The sequence below is a fragment of the Kryptolebias marmoratus genome, linkage group LG15, assembly GCF_001649575.2.
Source record: "Kryptolebias marmoratus isolate JLee-2015 linkage group LG15, ASM164957v2, whole genome shotgun sequence".
NCBI classification, from domain to species: domain Eukaryota; kingdom Metazoa; phylum Chordata; class Actinopteri; order Cyprinodontiformes; family Rivulidae; genus Kryptolebias; species Kryptolebias marmoratus.
In genome coordinates, this window is record NC_051444.1 from 29,641,189 (window position 1) to 29,651,246 (window position 10,058).

General features: G+C 37.7%; 1 protein-coding gene across 2 annotated transcripts in view; it reads left to right on the forward strand.

Moving 5' to 3' along the window:
* The first annotated feature begins 649 nt into the window (after nt 1-649).
* The window catches only part of znf408 (zinc finger protein 408), a 47,242-nt gene continuing 37,833 nt past the window's right edge, over nt 650-10,058 (forward strand). Inside the window, exons 1-3 of one of the 2 annotated variants that reach the window (XM_017427112.3) lie at nt 650-768; nt 1,734-1,938; nt 6,646-6,701. In XM_017427112.3, coding sequence (XP_017282601.1) covers nt 1,738-1,938; nt 6,646-6,701 — 257 coding nt within the window. In that variant the 5' untranslated portion in view covers nt 650-768; nt 1,734-1,737. Of the gene's footprint in view, nt 769-1,733; nt 1,939-6,645; nt 6,702-10,058 lie in introns of those variants that run through there. The other variant, XM_017427113.3, reaches the window with a different exon arrangement.

Sequence of the window (10,058 nt, forward strand, 5' to 3'; positions counted from 1 at the left end):
ACATTATGCTTTACTTCCACAAACTACAAGATAAATTATCTGTATAAGCGATCATGATAATGAAAACACCATGAAGACCAGAGATAAAATAATCACAGCTCTGACTGTTCATGAAAACTGCCACTAGATGGCGGCTTTAGCTACTGTTATTATATATCTGCTGTCAGAACAGTGAACCCCAAACTGCAAAGTTTGGACCAAAAAGAAACCAAAAATCCACCAGAGCAGGCTTCAAGGCTGGCAGCTATACTTGTTATAATAATTTCAAAAGACAAAGTAGAATTTATAAACTAATTTCCAGTTTAAATAAATCCCATATAAATGTGTGTTCAGTATATAAAATATGATACCATACAAAAATATATACACAGTATAACATTGTGTTCTAAGAGATAATTGTAATATTAGATTTAAAAGATTTTGCAGAACATATAAGCTGGAGCACAGCCTTTTCTTTATTATTTTTAGTATTATTTAGAGGTCGCATTTAACTATAAATATAAATATCGTGTTTCCTATTACTACTGATTTGTTTTATAAAATTTCTCAAGCTAAATTAAATGCTTATAATACGTTACTTATTCGTTTCAGTGTTTATATTGTCAGACTTTCTGCAAACGGAACCAAAGAAACCGAGCTCTTTTTCTGGACGGACTTCCGGTGGTGTATTTACTTTCTGGTTAACGATGGCTATTCCTGAGTTTTTAGGAGAATAAATAACGATATTGAACGCTTTGTTTTTAACTCGAGACGCCGACCAAGTCTAGTGTATGTACAAAATTATTTTAATATTTTAAATGACAAATAAAACTGTTCGTGAGTCACGGATCTCTGGTGGTTTGTTTAGTTAACCGTCCGTTGCCAAACATGCCAAAATAAGATAAAATAAAATAGAAGCGTTCCGTTATCAGCGGTATTTGGCAACACATAAAATATGTGTGAGTTTTTGTATATAGCTATTAGAACTCATCTTGTCCACAGTTTGTCTTAGGAGATGAAACCAGTTTTTGTTGACCACCTAATAACTTTCTAGGCGTTACGACTGACGAGCTATTTATCGCGCGAAGTTTCGAAATAATATTACTCTTTCAGTGTGACAGCATGATAGTAAAGTTTTTTTCCCCTCATTTTTTTGCGCACAAGATTAAGATAACTTGAGCATCCAGCGTGTTTATGTGAGCAGTCAGAGGCTCTTTCTGTCTGAGCACAGTGAACATGGAACCTCCTGACGTCAGTCATTCCATCTGTTCGGATGTTTGAACAGTGTTCAGTGATCCCAAGCCTCAGTAGCAGTTATGTCTCTGTGTATGTGTGTGTTGTTTAGAAGCAGCTGCTATCAAATGACCAAATAAATGGTTCTTTTCATGGCATTGTTGTTTCTTATGACACAACACCCATAAGGATTTCCTCAGCTTTCAAGCTGACGAGTCTATAGAATCCTCATTGTTAATATAGCCTTCAAGCTCCAAAGATTTTTGTTAACTATACTTTACTCGTAATATTCCAGACAGCTCAGGTCTTGTCAGTATGTCTTAATAACATATCCTTGTAAAGTATTGCCAAGTTACAGAGCTGAAGTCCTGATTTTCTGAAGCCAACAACATTAAAAAAGAAAGAAATCGCCACTGCCACTCCAGGGACAACGTAGATTCAAGTTCCTTGATGATTCCTGCACATATTTGTGAGCTGTGAGCTATGTTTTTAGTTTTGCTTTGTTTTGTTTTTCTCTCCAGATCAATGGCTCATCTCCTCCCTGCTGTTCCATCCGATTTTACCTCCTTTCTCTACTTGGTGCTCCCCCGCGGCTTCGCTCTGGGTCCTTCGCTGTTCTGCGAAGGCAGTTTGGGGCTGTGGTGGGTTGGCCGGCCGCTGGAGGCCGGGACCCTGCTGGGGCAAGAGGGCGACACAGAGCGCGCCTCCAACAATCGTTTTGACCCGGTAATTTGATTAATTCTGCTAATAATCATATACAAGGCAGTGATCCCATGCTGTACCTCAGCTGTTGCTCCTTACAATAAAGTGGAACTAGGAAAAAAAAATACAACTCAGTGAGACATTTTTTGGTCATGTTTACAGTCACAAGAAAAAGAAAGTCCACGCCTCTTCAATTCTTGAGTTTCACATATCAGGACATAATAAAAATCATCTGTTTTATACCAGGTTCTAACAATCAAATTTAACTTCAGATGTGTGAAAGCAGCAGATTCCACCATGTTATCATTAAACAAATGTGAAGCTGAAATTGAAAAGCTGTGCATAAAAAAAGCCGTCCTCACCATTGATCATATAAAGAAACCCTGGACCTCATACAGGATCCCAGAAGGTGAAGCCAGAAGGAGAAAAACGTCTCCATAGGCTGGTCCCAGAACAAGTTTTAAGTCCCACCCCCCAGTGGTGGGCCGTCAGGGCCAGCAAGGCCTTCTCTGCTGGCCTAACATAACCAGAAATCATGATCATATTTATGAAAAAGGTTAATTTAATTTTTAATTTACTTTCTCTAGATATCTAAAAATATTCATATTCTCTTCATGTCATATTATGCTCCTTCCAGTGCTGTTGTTTTTAGGTTAGAGTTTTTATCCAATCAGAATTCAGCTACCTTATGTTGCCAGGCTGTATGAAATCTGCCCAGGCCTTCAGAATCAACAATGCTGGTGTCTGTGCACTTTAAGTAAACGGACAAATACAGTTGACAGATAGTTGTGATAGCCAATCAGATCACGAGTTTTGTCAGTAAGGCCCTCTAGCTAGCCTTACGTTGAATGTGACATTTATGCGTCCTGTGATTGGATATGGATACTTACTAGTTTGAGCCACGGCAGTGCTATGCAGATCAACAGAGTCACGCCCGGGACTGTTAACGGTTAAAACATTTTTTAACCCACAATGGCCGAAGAATAGCAACATGTTGATTTGGTTGCTGATATACTGGCAAGGCTGTTTTCAAGACGAAATTTTCAAGAGAAGCTAGATCTCATTAGAGGAGGACGGCCGACCCCCGAGCTAAATAACCTGTTCCAGAATGGATTTTGTGTTGAAATAAGTGTTTTGGGGACACAGCCATTTTGGTGAGTGCAAACATTTGATTTATTTTATTCTATTTCATTTAGACAGTTTTGACAGTAGCATACCAGATATGTTTTAATTGCTGATGCGGGTTTGTTGAGTTTTAAAATGCGCCGGATAATAGCTCATTTTGTACAACACTGAGGTGATGCAATGCCAAGTCCCTGACAGAAGTTCTGTCGCTTATCCATGTTGTGGAAACAAGCTCATAACCTGATTTTAAATTCATCCATTGGTTTTAGAAATGACTCATTTGAAAGCTGAAATGAGGTTTAATTTACAGAAATGAATTTGCTTCACTGCAGAAATATTGATCCTTTATTGAACACAGAAAGGTCAGATTTAAAGTCAGGTTATAAGCTTTTGTTTCCACAACATGGATAAGTGACAGAACTACATGCTGTATGTTCAAATAATATTTTTTCTAATACATTTGGCTGTAATGAAGTCTCCCATGCAGACTCCAAAAACACAACATGGCAGCTCGTATAAACTGTCCCCGCTGCTTTTAATTGCCACCGATGAGAGAAACATGAGGTCTAGTGTTATAATATGTAATATAATGAGCCAACAGCTTGTAGAACCACCTTCAGCACCAATAACGTGAAGTAATAATTTTCTGTAAGACTTTATCCGTCTCCCATAGAGTTGTGGAGGAAGCCTGGCCCACTCTTCTTTCCAGCATTGCTTCAGTTCATTGAGGTTTGCAGACGTTTTGTTTCTACTTGGCTCTCTTAAGGTTCCAGCATGGCTTTTCAAGGAGGTTGAGGTTCTGAATGTTGATGAACCACTGCAGCACCTTGATTATTATTGGGGGTTTTTTTTTTCAGCCTTTCTGTTGGAGATTTGCTGCTTTTTTTTAGGATCATTGCATTTTTGCCTGACTGAATTTCAGTCAGTATTTAACTTTCAGTCAGATTATTTTTTTTGCCATAGCATCCCCAGCTGAGAAATGACCAGAAGGATTAGTATTGATTCTGTGAAGGAGCAGCGAAGAGTACCACTTCATTGTGAATAATAGACCAGACCAAAAGGCTTAACATTTACTCTTCCTGAATCTTTCCACGTTGTTTGTTCTACATCTTCAACTCTGTAAATGCACTCGGCTCAGTTTCCTTTTGTTTGTGTTTGATGCTGCTGATACTTATTATGTGCCATATGTTAGAAAACATTGTCCCTATGCCAAAAACCAATGTTCCTTTTATAAATCCTACAACAGACTGGGACTATTTTGCATGCTTTGCTGCTTTTCTTTCACTTTAAGCACCCCCACTTGTCTTTCTTTGAGAAACTAAATCAAATTAGGACACATTTTAGCATATTTTGAGTCTGTACCCTTGCTGTTCCCTCTTACCAAGATGAGCGTGACATCAATAAAGACCTAGCATTCCTCGAAGGTTATGCATATCAGGGTTTCCCCCAGAAAAGAGGCTCAGCCCGGTGGTAGGTGGCCGTGATTTAGTAAAAAAAATGTTTAAAGTTGACAGGAAAGTTGAAAATATGGCTATTTATTATGTGATATTGTAAGATATTTGTGTCAAATATTTACACAACTAGTTCTTACAAAAAGGCACTTTTGAAATACTTTTTTTAAACAAAAATATAATTAAAATAAGTACAAATTGTTTTCACCTAATTTGAATCCTAATTATTAATTTTTGTTAATTTAAGTCACATTTACAAATAAATTAAATTAACATAAATGAAAAAGTGCAAACAAAGCACCATCACACGTCTCACGTCAAGGCCAATGAATAACAACAGAGAACTCTGAAAAACAGAAAGATGACAACAACAAAAAAACCTATCTAATGCTGAATTTAACAGCATCATTTTACTGTTAAACAAGGATAAATTAGCACACGTCATATTAATATTTTCACTAAGTACAAAACATGCTTACCATATTCGGTCTTGTAAAGCCACCTGCTGAATTTCGGCTCAATTAACCATTTTTGGTTAAACTCGCTCGTTCCATGTTTATTGCTGTGGCTCTCTCACAGAAGAATCATAGTTTAGTTGTTTCCCTGCTTTGACACACCTGATTTGAATGAGGGAGTGATTAACAGGCTTCTGCAGACAGAAAGGACCTGCTGAAAAGCAGGGAAACAATGAAAACGTGCAGGATAGTGTTCCTCGAGGACCAGGGTTGGGAACCGCTGCGCTAGAGCACCGAAACCATCCATTTTGAATGAAGTTACAAGAACTGGGAGGTGCACGACCACAAGCCATGACACCCGCCCTTGCGCGGTGTCACGGCTTGTGGTCGTGCACGCGATTGCGTCACTGTTGGTGCGCGCACACTCGCATCAACGCGTCAAGTATAAATCTACCTGAAAGGTAGATCTTGGTGGTGCGGGTGGAAAAAAAACGTATAAAAAAATGACGTCATTTACAATAAACAAGCGTAGCTTAGCCTGGCGGTAAGGGAGGGAAAGCCTGGTGGCCTGCCAGGCTTATAATACGCTGAGGAAAACCCTGGATATCACCCGCCACCTTTCATTCCACGGGTTTAAGACTATGAGCACCTCATGTTGACAAATCATGGAGTTGCAGCTGTTTTGACCCTGCTCAGAACCTGGAAACAGTGGATTTTAATGAAAATAAAGTTTCATTAACATTTATCCAGTGGCTCATTTAATATTTTCCTAAAAGACAAACACGGTTGACGCCAAGAGTTAATGCGAAAGTTTTTAGCAAGGATCTCTTCCATTGAGTAACACTTGGTGTGTGTGTGTTGTGAATTGCTCTTAGCTACCAACACACCTAATTTTAGCACAATATCTGGAAAACTGACTGAGGTATAGCCAGTTTTGCGTTTTCTAAGGTCAGTTCGCTTGGTGGCCATGTTGACTCGGATTGGCTCCAGTTGTAGATGTGCACCCAGTGATTACTTCTTGAGACTTTCATTAAACTTTATCCAGCGGTTCATGGAATATTCTGGTGACAGACAGACAGACACACACACAAACACACACACACACAGACATTATTGTCCACCTTTACCTTTTGGAGGTGGACGATTAAAAACAGTGAGCGCTTTGTGACAAAGGTGTTGATTTTATGAAGAGCGCAGCTTGTTAAACAGTCTGAATCCAGTCCGACTGACTTGTTGACATCAGTTTGTCGAGCCGACTTTGAAACTCTTCATAAAACGTCTCAGTCTGGTGGCGCTTTGTGTCATTTGCAGACTCACTGACTGCAAGTCCTTCTGCCTTGTTAGGTGCTGACCCTACTGTATACAAACATATTGAACTTGTTCTTGTGGGTTTCATCAAATGTACTAAAAGGAGAAGCTTGAGGAGAACCAGTGAGGAACACCACATGTGAGAACATGTAACAGTCATATTTCCCAATGACGCTGCGACCCGCGCACAAACAAAACCCAACATAACACGTCTTCCTGCGGGTATTAATAAAGTGAAACAACCTCTGTGTCTGACTTTAACATGGACAGAAAATACAATTATAAAGCATGTTTTTTTTCTGGGCTGAATAATAATTTTAATGCAGAAAGTCCTTGGACAACACGATCATTTAGGTTTGCAACAAACTGTCTGTTTGTGTTGTGTGTTTTAGGGACTGATGGGGATGTCAGCAAATGAAGCTACTGTCCAAAAAGCCATCTGTATCAAGTAAGTTTACAAAATAATTACCTAAAAAGTAAAAAAAAGAGTCTGATTAAATACTTATATATTATGCTGAAGTAAAAGGAGCAACACAGAAAAGTAAAAATTTTGGTTTCCTTGTCTCTTTTTCTACCATCTGCACTATCTGTCTGATCAACCTGGGGTCGCATTTCCTCTTGCCTCCGCATCCTTGGAGGTTGGTTACGCTCCCATGAACTTTATGCCTTTTAATCATTTTGGCAGCTGTGGTCAGAGGAACACGAAGCTGCTTGGTCTTGTAGACAGCTCCGGCCTCAGCTTTCACACCATGATGCCAAACTACCCAGCGGATGTTTGTTCCTTTTAAAGAGGCTAAATGGTCGAGGAAAAACTTGAAGGCGTCTGGTATGCTAATTAATGAAAACTAAAACAGTTCCTGCTATGAACTCTTATCCGATCGACATACAGCTTTGCAAGGATTCAATTAGAAATCAGATCAACTTTGAGTCAGGAAAATTATGACACTGCACTCTGCGACCGTCTTTACAGTTAATATATTACAACCATTCATGCCATTTATTTTATCTTTTCAATAGTTGATTTACAAATAGGAGCCAATATTGAAGTTCATGTTTAAAAAATCACATTATTATTATTCTGAAGGTGAACAGATGTTTTGACGGTGTTTCTTTTCTTCAATCAGTTTTACTGAACTTCACATGCTTCTGTTGACCATATATTTTGATTTCTGTGGATTTTTGAGTGTGATATCTACGGAGGAGGATTAGGGCCACCGAAAAAAAAAACTTAAAAAAAACTCTGACTTTAAACTCAGAGTTCTGACTTTAAACTAAGAATTCTGACTTTAATCTCAGAATTCTGACTTTGAACTTAGAATTCCGACTTTAAACTAAGAATTTTGACTTTAATCTCAGAATTCCAACTTTAAACTCAGAATTCTGACTTTAATCTCAGAATTCTGACTTTGAATTTAGAATTCTGACTTGAAACTAAGAATTCTGACTTTAATCTCAGAATTCTGACTTTGAACTTAGAATTCTGACTTGAAACTAAGAATTCTGACTTTAATCTCAGAATTCTGACTTTGAATTTAGAATTCTGACTTTATTCTCAGAATTCTGACTTTGAATTTAGAATTCTGACTTTATTCTCAGAATTCTGACTTTAAACTCAGAATTCCGACTTTAAACTAAGAATTCTGACTTTAATCTCAGAATTCTGACTTTGAACTTAGAATTCTGACTTTAAACTCAGAATTCTGACTTTGAACTTAGAATTCTGACTTTAAACTCAGAATTCTGGCTGATGGGCGCCCTCTATACAGGTCTTCCAGCACTGCATCTAATTAAAGACAGTTTCAAGCAAACAACATTTTTGATGTCATTCTGCCAGAACATGACAGTTTATTGCTGTTATAATTTAATTGTAGAGTTGTGATATGACCTGACATTAGTCTTCAAGCTGTTACTGGTAAAACATACAGTTTGGTTGATATGTTTTTATTTCCCAATCCATAGTTTGTTTTGCTTTCTCACTGTGTCATTAGAAGGAACAATGCTGATGCAAAATTAATTATTGTTCTATGATAATCAGTTATGTACCAAATGCCAATCTTTTTAAATGGGTATGCATTCTACTTCATAAAAAATATATTTTTTCAAACACAATGCTGTTCTGTTAAACTAAAGATATTGACAATGTATGTTTGAGATGTGAACAAAATGGCAGCACAGCAAAAAGGATGTCATAAACTGAACACATGGAAACCAGTTCTCTGTGAAATACAAATTACCTTAATTGTTTTGTTTACCAAGTGTTTGTATAGTACAGTTGATACCAGATATTTATGAACAGTTGATAAAAAGTCATATGCAATTTTTTTCTCACTGTCTGAAGTTATAAGACAAAACTTTTCCTATTTTGTAAGGTTTTATTTGTTCTTCCTTTGAGAGTGGGCAGACAGGAAAGTCAGTAATGAGAGAAAGGAAGCTACACAGCACAGGTCACCAGGCTGGGACTCGAACCTGTGATGTCCACGTTCAGGACTAAGGCCTCCATACATGGGTTGTGCTTTTCCACTGCACCACCCCAACGTTTCTTGTTTTAAGTTAGTTAGAATGAGCAAAATTGTATTTGCTAAATTCCAAAAAACATAGAGAGTTTTTGTAACTTTCTTCAAATTCATCAGTTTATATACTTTTGGTTATTATCAGGGACAACTGTCTTTTAATACATTGAGACTATAGCTGTTTAGACCTGTTCAAATGAAAAATGAGCTAAACCAACATATTGAAAACCACAGCAGAAAAGTATTGGGTAACATTTTATTAGCAAAATATTTTTTTGCTAATCCCAATAATATGGCCATTACAATGACCCAACTTTTAAACAAACTTTCAGATTGAATATAACCTTGTGTTATACATCAGGAACTAGGTATCAAAAATAACATGTCATCTCAGATGCAGAGATAGAACAAGTGCTAATTGTTGATAAAATACACATCCAAAAAATCCATAATTTGCCAATAACAAGGACGTTTGTACAGGTGTTAGATCAATACTTCATTTTTAGAACATGACAATTTAGCTTGAAGCTGATCAAATAACCTCAGCTCTTTCACTGCATTGTATAGTTTCTATTTATAACATTAGGAACAAGTAGATTTCTTCAAAAACATTGAAATAATCTCACAGCTTTATTGCCAGATGAAAAGCACATATGCTTAGAATCAATTACATTTATAAAATAAAGGAAAATGTTAAAAAAAAGTTTTCTATAACTTTCAATTGTACTTTTGTATTCAACAGCAAATACTAAAGACTAACACTTCAACCTTCCTTAAGATGTATGGTGTTTTGTTTTATTCCACATCTATTCCAGACCCAGTTACTAAATAACAAATACTTTTATAAGTCTTACTCCTTACCAAAAGAGTATGTGATTTAACTAAACTGACAAGGACGCAGGGTAAGGTGTCCAGTGAGCGAGACCAAAACCAGACACGGAGACAACAGCTGAAGGTAAGTGTTTTATTTACAAGGTGGAGTCTATGTACAGTGCGCGTGCCGTGGTTGGATCTGGAAGGAAAGAGGACAGGGTGAGTCTCGGGTACCAATCCTGCAATCAGCTGAGCACTGCACGAACGACTTAATTGTTTGTTCCTTGGTCTTACAGATCCAGAAGGTGTCCAGCGGCGAGGAGGAAAGAGGAGGAGGCGTTCAGGTGATCCAGGAGTCGACAAACCAGTAATCCCGTCCAGGTGAGTATCCCGAAAACCAAGGTAGGTATCTGTGAGTCCAAAGCTCCGTGACGTGGCAAGGTATCTAAAACAAGGTACATAGAAAACGTAGTCAATAGTTA